Source organism: Lepidochelys olivacea (assembly GCF_965140295.1).
Source record: "Lepidochelys olivacea isolate rLepOli2 genome assembly, chromosome: 16".
Classification (NCBI taxonomy): Eukaryota; Metazoa; Chordata; order Testudines; family Cheloniidae; genus Lepidochelys; species Lepidochelys olivacea.
Window position 1 is genome coordinate 26,034,218 of NC_140426.1, and position 17,732 is coordinate 26,051,949.

The 17,732-nt window shown below is 42.1% G+C and overlaps 1 protein-coding gene across 3 annotated transcripts in view; it reads left to right on the forward strand.

The window, feature by feature from the left end:
- Positions 1-17,732, forward strand: part of SCAI (suppressor of cancer cell invasion) — a gene marked incomplete at its 5' end in the record, with an annotated part of 107,494 nt that overhangs the window by 28,634 nt on the left and 61,128 nt on the right. Inside the window, one exon of one of the 3 annotated variants that reach the window (XM_084650314.1) lies at positions 17,414-17,515. The exons of the other annotated variants lie outside the window; for them this stretch is intronic. Within the exon in view, the coding sequence (XP_084506440.1) occupies positions 17,414-17,515 (102 nt within the window). The remainder of the gene's footprint in view (positions 1-17,413; positions 17,516-17,732) is intronic. 3 annotated transcript variants of the gene reach the window in all.

Here is a 17,732-nt window from a genome sequence, read left to right on the forward strand (position 1 = left end):
ATCCGGTAGGCATAATTTCAATCCAGAATTGTGCAGGTTATGTCAATAGCATGGTATAGGGCTTTTATTACAAAGAATATTCATCAGCAGTAGGTGGAATTTGAGAGGATTATGCTTTAATCATGGTTAAATGAAAGTAGATGGAGGTGTCCTGTGAGTAAGTGTAAGGCAGTTGTAAAAGGCTGTGAAGTGGTTCTTAAATTGTACATGTGGTATTCTTTCTGGGGACTTGGGTAAGAATGTGAGTGTATGCTAGGATCTGGAACCTCCTGAATCTTACTCTCACTGACCCTTGATACTCTGTCTATTGAGGAATTTCTTGAAGAGGGTTGAGGGAAGATGGCATGATAAAAAAGGAGGCAAGGGTTATCCTTTAATAGTCTTTAGATGGAATCCCATGGATGAGAGTAAATGCGTTGTAAAAGGAGGTGAAGAGCATGTACATTTAGAAACTTTGGGGTTGGCAGAGTAAAGGTAGATGAGTTAATGAGACATATTACAGCATTCCAGAAAGCAGGCAATGTTAAGGTTGCATAGGCAATACAAGGCTTGCCTATCCACAGAAAATAACATGTTATAATGTAACAGGGACAAGCAATTGTAGCAAGCAATGTGAGTTATTAAATCTTTATTGGTCAGGTGTACTAAGGTCCAGACTAGAAACATCAGTGGCAGAGTATTCACTGGGGTAATGGCATCAGCAGATTCCCTTGAACTATCTAGGCAAGCATAAAGTGGCAGCATAGAAACCTTCTTGCATCTTTTCTTTATTGGTGCAGTTGAGTCCCCCAAAGACTTAGTGAGTAAGTAAAGACTAACATGGGTAAAAACTGACTGACAGACTAATTTGACCTGCGTCACAGCAATAGTTTAATTTCTATCTCTGCACAAAAAACCCCCACAAAAACCATACCTAAAACCTTTTTGAAAAATGGTTATTGTTGAGGGCTTATCTACTGCAACCCCTAGCTCAAGTGACCCCAAATTTAGATCACTTACCTTATCCTGCACCCTCTTGAGGCACACCAAATTTCGAAGAAATCTGACCAAGCATGTCAATCTTAGAGGACTTTAAAAGGTTGACCTTTAAACAGAAATCTGATGCAACCTTAACTATAGTGGCACTGCTGTGACACTATAATATATAATGTTCACTTGCCCACATCTCTGACACAGACACGGTGTATACAATATAAGCAAAAGATGCATATAGTGGACAACACTTTGCAAATGTGTGGGCAAGAGACTTGTTGAGAGAGCTTGGTTTTAACCATGCCTAGAAAGGCTGTTTGTTTGGAAGGTACACTGGCAGTCAGATTAGATTTTAAAAAACAAAAAAACCCAACCCTGGTTTACACAAATGTGGGACGTTTCTCCCATTATGGGCCATACAACAGGATAATATGACAATGATTTGGCATTTATTACAACTCTGGGTCTCTCATTTTTGGACTTATGCCCCTCTCTATAAAACAATAACACTGCTGTGGGTGCAAATCCACTTTGTGTGCGTGGCTTAATTGGGAGGTAAATACATAAGAACCTCATTTTGAAGAAGCTGAGCACCTCCTGTGTGGTGCTTATGGGATATCAGTGTGTTCAGAAATCAGGCCCAAGCAGAGAACATAGTGCGGAACAAGGATTACTACAGGAAACAGAGCAGGGTGAATGCAGAGCTCAAATTTAGACGACTTGACTGTGCTGCAGTCTGTTACATCAACTCTCCACAGGAAAGGGAATTAGTTACCAGCAGCAATACTTAAGTCAGGCTCCTTGCAAAGAGAATTTAGTGGTATTGCAGTGTCACAGTCCTCAACGGGATAGTGTCCATTTTCATGGACATATGTTGACCACTTTTTATTTTATTTTCATTTAGTTTGCACAGTTTGTAACTGGTATACTAGAGGTGGTACCTGGCCAAAGAACAGGTATATTGAGAACACTTGGACTATTATGACATCATACATGTCAGTAAAATCCAAGATCTTTCTGAAGATCGATGGAAAATCACTCCGAGAATGGCATAGCACATCTCATTTCTAAAATTCCTAGGACTTTTAAATTGAGAAATTTATTCCATGTAGGCAACAGGACAATTCTAGGAGAGAGATGACTTTTGGTCACTATGGTCCATATCCATGACCTAGAAATGAGAGAGGCTCTGAATCCAATTCCTTAACATCTAGGACTGGTCTGTGATCTCTGAGATGTACTGAGGAAGAAGTAGGGCAGCTAGGGACTTGGGGAGGAATTATTTTTATCATGGTACTATATACCCTTTTGATCTTCAGAACCTTAACAGAAATTGAGTGGTTTCATAGCATACAACAATGATCCAATAATCAGTTGAATGCAAGACTGACAGGTAGGTCAGTAAATGCAAGATGAAGTGAGTTGAGCTATGGGTCCTACAATTGTTCAAAAGGGTGCAGGTGATCTATACAGAGTTATAGTAATAGATAACAGCCTGCCCTTATTGTTAAGTAAGTAGAAAATCTGTCTTGTATCTGAAGTGATAGCTTTTCTCATTTCCTAATTCCTGGCAGAAGCTGTCAAGTTATTTCTGTTTGCGCTTTCCTTGTAAATCTGTGCATCCTCGTCCATCGAATCCATTGCTTCGTCTTCACCTACATTGTCAATTGGACACTTCCAGTAGGTCGCTGATATATTAATATTATACTGGAAGGGTCATCCTTTACATAATTAGCTGATGCCTCATTAAAATGCTTCATAAAAAAACAGCTTTGTTTAAACTAGGGCTGTCAAGCAATTAAAATGATTTTAAAAAATGGCCAATGCCAGGCCAATACAATTAAAATAAATTGTTTAATCACTGTTAATAATAGAATACCACTTAAATATTTTGGATGTTTTCTACATTTTGAAATGTATTGATTTCAGTTACAACACAATACAAAGTGTACAGTGCTTACTTATTTTTAATTACAAGTATTTGCCCTGTAAAAAAACAGTATTTTTCAGTTCACCTAATACAAGTACTGTAGTGCAATCTCTTTATCATGAAAATTGAACTTACAAATGTAGAATTATGTAAAAAAAACTGCATTAAAAATAAAACTCTAAAATTTTAGAGTTTGAAACTCCACTCAGTCCTACTTTTTGTTCAGCCAATCGCTCAGACAAACAAGTTTGGTTACGCTTGCAGGAGATAATGCTGCCTGCTTCTTGTTTACAATGTCACCTGAATATGAGAACAGGTGTTCTCATGGCACTGTTGTATCCGGTGGTGCAAGATACTTATGTGCCAGATGTGCTAAAGACTCGTATGTCCTTCCATGTTTCAACCACCATTCCAGAGGACATGAGTCCATGCTGACGACGGGTTCTGCTCGATAACAATCCAAAGCAGTGCAGACTGAAACATGTTAATTTTTATTATCTGAGTCAGATGCCACCAGCAGAAGGTTGATTTTTCTTTTTTGGTAGTTCGGGTTCTGTAGTTTCCGCATCGTAGAGTTACTCTTTTAAGATTTCTGAAAGCATGCTCCATATATTGTCCCTCTCAGATTTAGGAAGGCACTTCAGATTCTTAAAACTTGGGTCCAGTGCTCCAGCTATCTTTAGAAATCTCACATTGGTACCTTTGTGTTTTTGTCACATCTGCTGTGAAAATGTTCTTAAAATGAACAATATGTGCTGGGTCATCCTCCGAGACTGCTATAACATGAAATATATGGCAGAATGTGGGTAAAACAGAGCAGGGGACTTACAATTCTCCCTCAAGGAGTTCAGTCACAAATTAATTAATGCATTATTTTTTTGATGAGCGTAGTCATCATGGAAGCATGTCATTTGGAAAGGTGGGCAAAGCATGAAGGGTCATATGGATGTTTAGCATATCTGGCACATAAATACCTTGCAGTGCAAACTACAGAAGTGCCATGCAAATGCCTGTTCTCGCTTTCTGGTGATGTAAACAAGAAGCGGGCAGCATTATCTCCTGTAAATGTAAACAAATTGGTTTGTGTTGGCGATTGGCTGAACAAGAAGTAGGACTGAGTGGACTCGTAGGCTCTGAAGTTTTATATTGATTTGGTTTTAAGTGCAGTTATGTATTTGTGCGAAGTGACTTGAAAAATACTATATCATTTTTACAGTGCAAATGTTTGTAATAAATATACACTTGGATTTCAGTTACAACACAGAATACAATATATATGAAAATGTAGAAAAACATTCAAAATATTTAATAAATTTCAATGGGTATTCTATTTAACAGTTTGATTAAAACTGCAATTAATTGGGATTAATTTTTTTAATCATGATTAATTTTTTTGAGTTAATTGCATGAGTTAACTATGATTAATCGATAGCCCTAGTTTAAACACTGGCATGCCACTAATCTTATTTTCTTACATACAGATGCTCCCCAGGTTATGCAAGACCCAATTTACGCAAATTTGCATTTATGGAAAAAGTTCCATAAGCTAAAAATAGGATTTTTGAGTTGCGGAAATTTTTGTGTAACATATGGGTATATGTTTCCGACTTACGCAAAATGTGAGTTATGCAATCGTTCCATTCTGGAAAGCCTTGCGTAAGTCGGGGGGCGTCTGTATTTACTTATTGCTAGGGAAGCTTATTTTTTTTGCATGAAACCAGGTCTTTTCTTTAGCTCTCTGCTCTGATACTTACTTTCCATCATCCTGATGTCTGAATAGTTCAGCTGGCAGCTAAATGTGTTGTCTGAGATAGCATTAGACCCCCTGGGATACTCTGCATTGTGTTAATGTACAGGGTGTGTGCTGCTTTGCTCTTCTGTGTTGATTTACAACTGAACTGGAGGAATGTTTTATGGTAGTTGGGGATTGGCCTGGCAGATGAGTTAAAGGGGAGCAGGCTGCACCATCCCATTAAGGAGACTGTGTTGACTGGATGCTCTATAAGGTATCCTCTCAAGTAAAGCTATCAACTGAACTGCAAATGCCATTGACAAGTAAGAAGTATCAAAAATGCGGTTGTGGCTGTACTTAAATGAATGCATAGACACTTGCCTCAGAAACTGACACAGAAAAATTAGTCTTGCTTTATTTACCCAGACCTTCAATTGCATTATTGTTAAATGAGGAAGGGAATAAACCGATGAAATCCTTCAAACAAAAGACCCTGTTTTCATGAAAGTATTCCTAGTAATTAAAATAGGTGCTGAAAATTATAGTCTCTCAACAGAATATTTGTTTCCCATAAAGCATTGGAGGCTCTTTCAAGCGTTTTGGAAAGGTCCTTTGATGTCCTGAAACTGGGGAGACTGTTGAAGATGTTTTTATTTGTTTGGGATCCTGATACTTTTCTCCCAGTGGACTCGTTATGAATGATTTGGTTTTATTTTTGGACGCATTCCCAGGTCTTGGTGGTGGTGAAAATAATGAACCTGGCCCCTCACAATTTTTCATTTAATTGACCTATTGTGTTTTTAATTGCTTCTGATTTTGACAGATTTGTGACTCCTAGTGGAAAATGTCATCTTTATGGAGACTAAAAATAACCATGAATATTTCTTACAGGATTCTTTAAGCATTTGCTTCCTCATTTGAAAAATGAGGTTTACAGATTGTGCAGACTAGAGATTGAGAAATTAACCCAAACACAGAGATGGTATTATGCATATTTTTATGGTTTCATTTAATCTGTATGGACTTCAGTTTAACTGTTTATAACCAAATAAATTAGCCTGAGGTGGGGATTTTAGGAAATTCACTTCCTGTATATTAATATGTCAAGGTTCCTCCCCCACTCTGAACTCTAGGGTACAGATGTGGGGACCTGCATGAAAAACCTCCTAAGCTTATCTTTACCAGCTTAGGTCAAAACTTCCCCAAGGTACAAAATATTCCACCCTTGTCCTTGGATTGGCCGCTACCACCACCAAACTAATACTGGTTACTGGGGAAGAGCTGTTTGGACACATCTTTCCCCCCAAAATACTTCCCAAAACCTTGCACCCCACTTCGTGGACAAGGGTTGGTAAAAAGCCTCACCAATTTGCCTAGGTGACTACAGACCCAGCCCCTTGGATCTTAAGAACAATGAACAATCCTCCCAACACTTGCACCCCCCCCCTTTCCTGGGAAATGTTGGATAAAAATGTGCATAGGTGACCACAGACCCAAACCTTTGGATCTGAGAACAATGAAAAAGCATTCAGTTTTCTTACAAGAAGACTTTTTAAATAAAAATAGAAGTAAATAGAAATAAAGAAATCCCCCCTGTAAAATCAGGATGGTAGATACCTTACAGGGTAATTAGATTCAAAACATCGAGAACCCCTCTAGGCAAAACCTTAAGTTACAAAAAAGATACACAGACAGAAATAGTTATTCTATTCAGCACAGTTCTTTTCTCAGCCATTTAAAGAAATCATACTCTAACACATACCTAGCTAGATTACTTACTAAAAGTTCTAAGACTCCATTCCTGGTCTATCCCCGGCAAAGAGAGAATATAGACAGACACACAGACCCTTTATTTCTCTCCCTCCTCCCAGCTTTTGAAAGTATCTAGTCTCCTCATTGGTCATTTTGGTCAGGTGCCAGCGAGGTTACCTTTAGCTTCTTAACCCTTTACAGGTGAGAGGAGCTTTTCCCTGGCCAGGAGGGATTTCAAAGGGGTTTACCCTTCCCTTTATATTTATGACATAATAGAATACTTGTGTCACAAAAAGTGCTTTACAAACACTAACAAAGTTGGCAAATTGCACCTTTACAGATCAGGAAACAGGCTGAAAGTATGCATGAGGTCTGTGGTGTAGCCAGGTGTTGAACCAGGATCTTCTGATGCCTGTGTCTTTTGTAAAAGAAAAGGAGTACTAGTGGCACCTTAGAGACCAACCAATTTATTTGAACATAAGCTTTTGTGAGCTACAGCTCACTTCATCGGATGCATTCAGTGGAAAATACAGTGGGGAGATTTATATACACACAGAACATGAAAAAATGGGTGTTATCATACACACTGTAAGGAGAGGTTTCAGAGTAACAGCCGTGTTAGTCTGTATTCGCAAAAAGAAAAGGAGTACTTGTGGCACCTTAGAGACTAACCAATTTATTTGAGCATGAGCTTTCGTGAGCTACAGCTCACTTCATCAGATGTAGTGAGCTGTAGCTCACGAAAGCTCATGCTCAAATAAATTGGTTAGTCTCTAAGGTGCCACAAGTACTCCTTTTCTTTTTACTGTAAGGAGAGTGATCACTTAAGATTAGCTGTTACCAGCGGGAGAGCAGGGGTGGGGGGGGGGGAGAGAGAACTTTTTGTAGTGATGATCAAGGTTCTCACTGTTTGCTATTCTGGTCATTTAACTTCTCTTGGGCGGGGGTGGGGTTGGGGGGGGAGCATGAAAATAAGAGAAAAGATTGTAGCTATGGAAACATTCAGTTCTGCTCTGAAATTTGCAACACAATAGTAACTAGCTTATATTTTCTTTTTACTGATTTAATGTAATTTATAATAGCTGACTCTCTTGGGCATTCCACTGTTGCAGAGGGCATGGCTTCTGTGCTGCTAGTCATAACTGTTTGAATGTTTAGAAGCTAACTTTCTGTAAAAATACTTCCTTTGTCCATCTGTGCATTTTTTCTCCTCTTTTCTGAGTGCCATATTTTCCTACTCTGTCGTGATGCACCTCTGTAGCACTCTTCATGTGCCCCCATTTTACCACACTTGTCTTTCTCAGTGTGCTCATTCACTCTGACTTTTTTCTCACGTTTCTGCAAGTCCTTATTCTGACTCTGCTTCTTTCTATCCATATCTGTTTTTTCCTACTAATGGCTGGGTTTTTGTTGGATTGTTAACACGTTAATTCTTGCAGTTGATTCTTCTTTTCTTAACCCTCCTCCTTCCATCCCAGTCTTTCCACCAACCTCACCTGTCAGTGTTTCCCTCCTCTTTACTTTCTAATGTACTCCCTCATCTCCCCCCTACTGGGATGAGGATAGGTTTCCTGCTAGTGGATTTCTACTGAAGTTCCGAAGAAACACTTACAAACAATATAATTCAGTAAACCATTCCCACTGTGCTCAAACTTGCTGTAGCTAAACCCATTAGAGATGATTGAAACCAACAATCCATCATAATAAAACAAAAAAACACACAACTATTGATTTGGCATTACCAAAACCCAGGTTGTCTTTGATTTCTCTCTGGGTAAGCAGAGGGAACTGCAGCTGGTGTTCTCACTCAAAATTTGTAGGTTCAAATGTTTATAAATAGTGTTTGGAAGTGGTACATGTGTAAATTAATGTAACAATAGTAATAAAGTGTGAAGTTGGGAATACCAACTTCAAGGTTACAACAGGGAAGTTCATCTATTGCTAAAACACAAAGGCTTCAATATTGTCTCTGTACTTTTTCTAAAATACAAACATTCTGTTTCCATTTATTCAATTGCTGGATACTTTAGGTCAGGGGTAGTCAAACCTCCTGAGCCACATACAATAATTTTTCAGACATTCAAGAGCTTCAAGACATGCACAACATGCCCTGTGGGACGGTGGCTGCCAGGCCGTGGGGTTTCTGCCCTGCACGGCGGTGTCTGCTGGGACACAGGACTTGTGCCCTGATGTCCCTCTCCCCCCACCCCTGCATGGCTAAATCCCTTAGTCCCACCACTGTGCTGCAGGGCAGATGCCTTGAACTCCTTCCCCCTCCCCTCCTAGTCTGGTAGGTGGAAAAAGGAGGGGAGTTTGGGGGGGCTCTATGAGCTGCACTTTAACTGTAAAAGAGCTGTGTGTGACTCGTGAGCCGGGCTTTGGCCATGCCTGCTTTAGCTGTTTCTAATATTCTTTCTCATCTAAATTACCACTTAATGAAAATTGTAAATTGCATCTTGGGTCTGCCAGATAACTTGGTGTCAATGGGAAGTGAAGACCCTGTCATTAAAATAAATAGTCATTAAAAGGTGGAAGAATTAAGTTCCAGAAAATGGAAAATAGGTGCCCCCTTTCTGAAGGCTGTGGGCTCATGGGCATTTTAGCGCTTTGATTTATTTACCTGTACCTGATGAGATCCCTGTTACTTGTCTTTTATCACAATACTCTATAAATCTAAGTATAAATCATGTAGCCTGAAGGAATCCATCAAGATATGTTAGTATGTATCTGGTGTGACAGAATACTTTTTATGTTAAGAGTGACCACAGTCCCATATGTAAGTATAAAAAGCAGCTGAAAAATACTTTTTTTTTTTTTCCAATTTACTACTATAGACAGTTTTAAAGGCAACAGTTCAGAGGGACCCTTTGCTGATAACTGTTAGTGGTAGGTCAATTTCCTGCTGTAAACAGGCCTGAAAAGAGCAGTGGTGAATGATCTAATCTCTTGGGAAATTTGCAGTACCATTAGTATTTGCACTTACAAATGTGAGTAGTGAGAGAGTGTGTGTTTTTATAGCTGCCAGGTAGTCAGGCAGTCCAGCCTCTAGGACAAAAGGAGAGACATTCCTCTCACTTGTGTGAAATTCCATCTTACTGTTAGGACCTGATGTGACAAATATTGATGAAGTATTGTAACTTGTTGTTTGAGACTTAAAGTCTACATAAGCCTCTATAGTCCTGATCTTCTCTGTTATGGAGAAGTGCTCAAGATGTCTGAGCTAAGAAAATTCTCCGGTTACTTTTCTAAAATGCCTTTTGGCAGAATGAACAAACATCATTTTATTTAGCTTTGGAGAAGGGCTGTAGGAATACAGTACATATTTAGCTGGCAATTTAGAGGGGGCACGTGAACTTTTTCCTATATGGTGCCAGTTGCAAATACCATCCTGGAGCCTAAAAAAGTGGTAATACAGTAATTTCTATAGAAGTGCTCACTTTTTGAATCTCACTTTTAATCCAGCTGGATGAAGTCTGAAGTGTAAGCTCTTTCCTACTGGTTACACAGCAGCATTTCTCAGTGCTGTCATAGTGTAGAGATCTGCATACCCTGCAAAGGTCCTGTGTTTATAACACTCTGAAAGGGAGACTAGGGCATAAACCTCGCTAGCAGTGAATATGAGCTGTTCTTAAACGCTAGGAGAAACTAGCCAATGATAGTGAAGCAATTTCTACCAGTACATTCCAAGTTAAAGAAATAGGGTAGTTGAACAGAACCCATCTGTTCATGGCAGCTACTGCTCTGGCCTACAGGCTCCAGATTGCTCTACCCATAGGACCTTTTAAATGAGGCTGTTTTAAAGGTTGGGGTGTGTGTTGGGGGTGTGTGTGAATGAACACTAACTACATTTTTGTCCTTAAGTAGCTCTTTGAGGATGGAGGAAGAGAGATTTATTTTCTAACAAGGCATACCTGTCTCCATTGCTTTGGTGTCATAATCACAGCTGTAGTAGTTTCTGAACATTAGCCACATGGTTTTAACTCATTAAACAGAAATGAAAGGGGGGAAGAAGTAACTCTAAATGTTGTGCCCTTCCTTGAGGCTTGAGCTTTGCCCATCTTACCAAAATCTCCCAGGCAGCATCTTAAGAAACTAACACAAGAAGCCACAAATATGGAAGGTATTTTTAAAGTGACATTTCAGTAATAAGTATGCATGTGGGGCTGTGCTCAACATTGCAGACACTCAGCACTGGGGCCTTGTGTTGCGGGAAGGGATTTTAGGGTCTTCCTTCTCTACTTCACATTCAGCCCTCGCTCTCCTTCCTCTAGCATCTCCAGGAGGGAGTTGCCATCACAGCTGGGAACAGGTGGTGTGTATGCACAAGGTACCCCAGCAGCAGCGGTGCACAGACTCTCCCTTTACCTATGCCACTTCTCCCTGCTGGGCTGGGCTGCACAGGACTCTTCTCAATACTACCAGCAGCAGGGACCAGTCTCTCCACAGCCAGCTCCATCCTCCCCAGGATGGGTGGAGACCATGAACAGCTTCCTCACTAACTAGGAGAACAGTCTGGCTTGAGGTGGATTGAAGCATGGGGGGAGAGTGACACAGTGGGAATTTTTGTAGTATTTTTTTTTATGAATTCTGTGTGCCTGAGTTTCCCCTGTATTTTGCATTGCTACCTAGTGGAGGAAAAACAGATTAAGTTAGCTCTTAGGGTAACCTAAGAGACATTGGCAGGGAGTTGCTTCCCTGTCTGGGTGAAATGAAGTTGTTCAGAAACTGGTTGAAACGGACCCAGATCAACAAGGAATCCAGAGAGAGGATGCAAGTTCCAGTGACTCATGGATCAACACTGTTATCATGAAAAAAGAAAAGGAGTACTTGTGGCACCTTAGAGACTAACCAATTTATTAGAGCATAAGCTTTCGTGAGCTACAGCTCACTTCCTCAGATGCATATCGTGGAAACTGCAGCAGGCTATGCATCTGAGGAAGAGAGCTGTAGCTCACGAAAGCTTATGCTCTAATAAATTGGTTAGTCTCTAAGGTGCCACAAGTACTCCTTTTCTTTTTGCGAATACAGACTAACACGGCTGTTACTCTGAAACTGTTATCATGGAAGCTGAGCATAGACCCCAGCTTGAGCACAAAGGACTGGAAGTTGTGAGGTGAGGGGGATAAGTGTGGGATCTGAAAGAATCTTGAAGGCTCTCTTACTTGGGAACTGATTGAAGGAGGGAAGTCAGAGACAGCCTGAAAATGAAGTTCACTACAGTTTGGCTGGTGAATTGCTCTGGTAGGACCAGAATGGATTATGCTCGAATACATTCATGTCTCTGTGCTAACATAAGGACTTCCTATGCTATGATCCTATTGACTAATAAACCTGACTGTTTTTGAAAATGCTCCTTGAGTGTCACTGTAACTACTGGCCATAGTTTATTAATCCCTGAGCATCATACAAGACTCTATCAGGGGCGTATCTCCGTTGGGCTCGCTGAACAGAGCTCACGGTGGGAAGCAGGAGTGCTGAAGGCCCAGAGGCAGAGCAAGCCTTAGGGATGGGCATGCTGGGCTGCTGCCCAGGGCACAGTACTCAAGGGGGCGCCATGTTATTTCTTCCTGACCTGCTGACAGCCAGTGAGGATTAGAGGCTGCCAGGCAGGTGGGGCAGTGCCTGGAGAGGGCGGATGGACCAAGCACCAGGGGTGCAGCTGGACCAGCAAGCTAACTGCTCTAAAGCAGGAGTGCCCCATCTCCCCTGCTGCCCTGATCCACTGCTGTTTGCAGCCACTCCTGCTTCTGCCTCTCCTTTCCCCCCTGGAGCCTGTCTCCTGTGCGGGAGAGGGGTGTGTGCTGATGTTGGGATGTACCCTCCCCCCCCACTTATGTACCCAGTCTCCACTGAGCTGGGTCGGGGGGAGTGCGTCTGTGCTGGTGCCTCTGGGTCCGGAGTGGGAGCTGCCAGCACAGCTGTTCAGACTCCTGAATTCCCTTCTTACAGAGACAGCCACTGACACTCTCACTCAGGCGTGCACACACTCCCCATCTGTCTCCCCCAACACACACACACACACACTCCCCCCCCCCCCCAAAACTCAGAGCTGGGTGCCTGGCCAGCACTGGCCGCCCAGCCAGTGCTTTGCTCTTGCTGGGGCTGAGCTCCAGCACTTCTTTCAATAAAAACTAAGCAATGGGGGGGGGGGGTCATCAGGGCCTGGAGGTGAATGGGGAGAGCTGTGGGAGTCAGGGGTGATTGGGGGATGGGGTGCCTGTGGGGGCCAGAGGCACCAAAATACAAGTTCACCCAGGCCACTGTTTCCCCTAAAGCTGGGTCTGCCCAGAGGTTCCATCTCAGGTGGCAGTAAGGCCACATGGCCTTCCCTGAAGGAAGAGAGACCTTGGGGGTCTGGCATGTTGAAGGGGTTCATCTAAGAGACTGATCCTGAGGATCTGTGACTGGGAGTAAACTCCTCCACTACCCCACTCATCATTCTTCCCTGCTGGCTCCTGTTAGATGAATTGTGATGCTGTAGTGAAGGGGATGTATTTGGCCCCTTGGAGAGGAAAATGCATCCCTATGGGAAATCCCTCATTCGATATGGTTAGTGGAAGAGCTCAACCGGCGAGCCCCACTTAGAGATGATGAACCATTTTACTAGTTCAAGCCACTTGATCAGTGTACAGTAGCTGAATACTCTCTCTCTCTCTCTCTCTCTCCTGTGTTCACAGGATAGTTTGTAAATGTTCACTACCTAATTTAAAAAAAATAATCCAAGCTTTCCGGGGCACCCACCACATTTATTTACAGTTAAAATATCAACAATATTTGGAGGGTCAGGAGGCTGAGACTGAGATCAGAAGAGAGCAAACTAGCCAGTGAAACTTCATTGAGGTTGAGGGGGTGGCTGTGGAGGAGAATGATTTTAGGAAAGTGTACTCATTCTCCTGCCTGAGCTGAGACCATGTGTCTAGTGCAGTCTTGACATGGTGTCCGAAGCTCAAATAATCTCTTACCAGTGTCTGTTTTTATGCAGTTATTGGGTTTTGTAAAGGTCAGGGAGCTGGGATGAACAGGTGGAATGTGGATTTGTTTGAGGTGAGGGTAGAATACCAAGCTCCAAAGTCAATGAAGAATGGAACAGGCTGCAGAGTGGGTGGGTGTAAGTTAAATTATATTCATGAACTTCACTTCCCAGGAAGCAAGATTACAAATGGAAATCTTCATCTGTCTATTCTGCTGAAGTGTTGCGCAATATTACAGCTTTAAAAAGAGAGTGGCTCAGAAGGGAATAGTAACATCTATTTGGCCACAGAATAAGGGGTTGTCTCTCTTTGCCTGTCTCCATAGCACTGAAGCACTTAAAGGAGAGGAAAGTGATCAGGAACAGTCAACATGGATTCACCAAGGGCAAGTCATGCCTGACTAATCTAATTGCCTTCTATGACGAGATAGCTGGTTCTGTGGATAAGGGGAAAGCGGTGGATGTGTTGTTCCTTGACTTTAGCAAAGCTTTTGACACGGTCTCCCACAGTATTCTTGCCAGCAAGTTAAGGAAGTATGGGCTGGATGAATGGACTATAAGGTGGATAGAAAGTTGGCTAGATTGTCGGGCTCAACGGGTAGTGATCAATGGCTCCATGTCTAGTTGGCAGCCGGTATCAAGTGGAGGGCCCCAAGGGTCGGTCCTCGGTCTGGTTTTGTTCAATATCTTCATAAATGATCTGGAGGATGGTGTGCATTGCACCCTCTGCAAGTTTGCAGATTACACTAAACTGGGAGGAGAGGTAGATACGCTGGAGGGTAGGGATAGGATACAGAGAGCCCTAGACAAATTAGAGGATTGGGCCAAAAGAAATCTGATGAGGTTCCACAAGGACAAGTGCAGAGTCCTGCACTTAGGACGGAAGAATCCCACGCACCGCTACAGACTAGGGACCGAATGGCTCGGCAGCAGTTCTGCAGAAAAGGACCTAGGGGTTACAGTGGACGAGAAGCTGGATATGAGTCACCAGTGTGCCCTTGTTGCCAAGAAGGCCAATGGCATTTTGGGATGTGTACGTAGGGGCATTACCAGCAGATCGAGGGACGTGATCGTTCCCCTCTATTTGACATTGGTGAGGCCTCATCTGGAGTACTGTGTCCAGTTTTGGGCCCCACACTACAAGAAGGATGTGGAAAAATTGGAAAGAGTCCAGCGGAGGGCAACAAAAATTATTAGGGGACTGGAACACATGACTTATTAGCAGAGGCTGAGGGAACTGGGATTGTTTAGTCTGCGGAAGAGAAGAATGAGGGGGGATTTGATAGCTGTTTTCAACTACTTGAAAGGGGGTTCCAAAGAGGATGGATCTAGACTGTTCTCAGTGGTAGCTGATGACAGAACAAAGAGTAATGGTTTCAAGTTGCAGTGGGGGAGGTTTAGATTGGATATTAGGAAAAACTTTTTCACTAGGAGGGTGGTGAAACACTGGAATGCTTTACCTCGGGAGGTGGTGGAATCTCCTTCCTTAGATATTTTTAAGGTCAGGCTTGACAAAGCCTTGGCTGGGATGATTTAATTAGGGATTGGTCCTGCTTTGAGCAGGGGGTTGGATTAGATGACCTCCTGAGGTCCCTTCCAACCCTGATATTCTATGATTCCTTCCCCCACCCCCACCCCCGCCTTTTTAAATGTTTTGAATAGTGTTGCAAGTATGGTTCCTGCTGCATGAGTGATTGTTTATTGGATATAATTATTATTGCCCAACTCCAGGTCATTATCCAAATATTGGTTTTGGTTTAATAGAACAAACCTGCCCAAAGGCAGACCTTTCCACGTTTGATCTTGCACTCCGTGTCTGTTCAGTGGACTGGGGGGGGTGGGGGTGGCATGGGCTAAGCCTTTTTCAATCCCTTTAACTCTATGTAAACTGTGTTCTCTTACACTGTATTTTAGCCCACGTATTAATTTTGCAAATATGGATTGTTGACAGAGCTACAGAATGCTTTTCAGAGCTACCCAGTTTGTTCCTTCCCAAGTCTGAGATCAAGGAAGGGTTGTTGCATAAAATGCAGTATCTGTTCACTGCAACTGACTTTTTAACATCACTCGTTTGTTTTAAGTTTGTTTTTTAAAGTACATTTTGTCCTGAGTTAACAGCATTGGAGGCTGAAAGCAACTCTTCAGAGCAGGTACAGTCTCAACCCCTTTTGTGGAAAGACTCTCTGTGGATGAGAGGGGTGGTTCTTTACATATCCATTAGGTGCTTGGCCTCTCTGCTGAGACTGCTGATGAGCAGTAGGGTAGCTAACTGTAGCAATGTGTATTTGTGCTGTGTCCAGGATTTTCTGTGAAGTGCATTGAGATTAAAAAATCATTTGGTATTGGCTACCAAATGGGTATGGCTGATTTGGTTATTAATCTGTATTTAAAGTGGGCCTATCCACAGGTCTGGGTGTCCATACAAACTGCATTGCTGAGAGTTATACAGCAACCCTGACTGGAACAGTGTCTGGCCAGGCAGCATTACCTGCTGTGCCTGGGAAAAGAGGGCACTTATTAGGGCTGATAAGGGAACTCTGCCTTTCTGAATACTTTTTATCAAATACTTCAGGAATCACCCCCAAACTTACAATTCTATGGATGCATCTGATGAAGTGAGCTGTAGCTCATGAAAGCTTATGCTCAAATTTGTTAGTCTCTAAGGTGCCACAAGTACTCCAATTTTACTGAGAGCATTTAGGACAGTGTGCAGAATTTTATAAGGGTGGGTGGCAGCATGCAGGGCATGCGAGATCTGGCAGCTCTGGAGTAGACCTGTGGAGTTTCATATGTAAATTTTACAGAGCTGAGAAGACTGTTGTCCTAAGGCTTCACTGCAGCTATCTAAATGTGACCTTTAATGACTAAACAATGACTGTGGATGTCAGTTGAGTATACATTGCACATGAATTGTACAAAACAGCACAAAATATCAATATTGAGGGATTGGGCTTTCTAAGACCTTTTAATGATGTAAAAGACCCCCATCCCATTAATTTAAAGCTTGACTGTTTTCCTGTGACTTGTTTGTCCTGAAAAGCAGTGCCCTGAAACCAGCCAAAGTTTATAATAATCCCTCCTCCTAGACTAAAAGTTGAGCTGTTGGTTGGGCTTGATAGCATCTGTGTCAGGCTTGGCTACAGCATACATAAGTTTTTGAAGCTGCAGGTAGGTAATAAATTGAATGTCACAGTGCAGTGGCCCAATGGTAATAACTCTTCAGGTCCCTGCACAGCACCGGAATGTGCTCCTCTTCCTTCTTACACTTCTGCATCAACAGAATCTGTAATCAAGGCAGATAGATCCTGCTGGCTTTCACAGTTTCTTTCTGTGACTGTAAAATGTAAGTCTTGCTCCATTGAGCACAAAAATATATGATTTTAAACATCATTAAAACATGAGTTCCTGCTATCTAAGCCCTCTCCTCCTAGCATGTGTGCACACATATACACAGTCTCTCCCCAGATATAGTATGGCATCAGTAGAATAGACAGAGCAAATGGGCAGTGAAATAGATTCCACAAGGGGAGGAGATCCAGACATCATTACAAAGATTCAGGAGCAGGATAGAGCATAGCTGTCCCAAATGTATCTTCATGATTTACGGGTCTTGCCTGGTCTGACTTTCTGATAAATTCTCTCCCCTCAGCCCTAACAAGCTGTTATGATTCAAGGATTATTATATTCTATCATACAGGAAGGATTTTGGTCTTTTGGGGCCTTTCTGTGCTGACAGTTTTGTAGTTTATCATTTTTCAAACTCGTGTCTTAAAGAGTGAAAGTGAAAAACACACTTTTGCTCCGAGGGCGTCTAATTGCAAATGTTAAATACAGGGATAGCTGTCATGCTTGCCTAATCGAGGGCTTCTGATGGAGCTGAACCAATGTTAGCCGTTTGGATATCTTGTAGTATCTATATGGACATTAAAAATTAAGAATTTTTTGAGGCAGCATAAAATAAACTGAATACATCACTGAGTTAAACATACTGTACTGACTGTATTACTCTGATTTATATGTAATTCAAACTTGCATTTAAAAAAAAAATTATCTGAAGCTGTTGTAGAGTATCCTGTCTGCCACAGTGGAGCACTGCAGAATCCAGGGGCCTTGCCACAGGATTTAGGTCAAGCTTGCTGCGGAGCACAGAGGACCTGGGGTACAGTCCATCTTCCTGAAATACTTGACTTACCTCTCAGCTGCTTTGCTCATCTGTTTCTAGCTCTCTTCTCACCATGTGTGGGTTTTTTTTTTGTTTTTGGGGGGTGAATTTCATATGCTGATGCTTGGAATAGTTATTGTCTCATGTTTCATTGTGCGTAAAATGTTAGATATTTGATGCTGCAGGCTTCAAATGCAAACTGGTTCTTCATTGC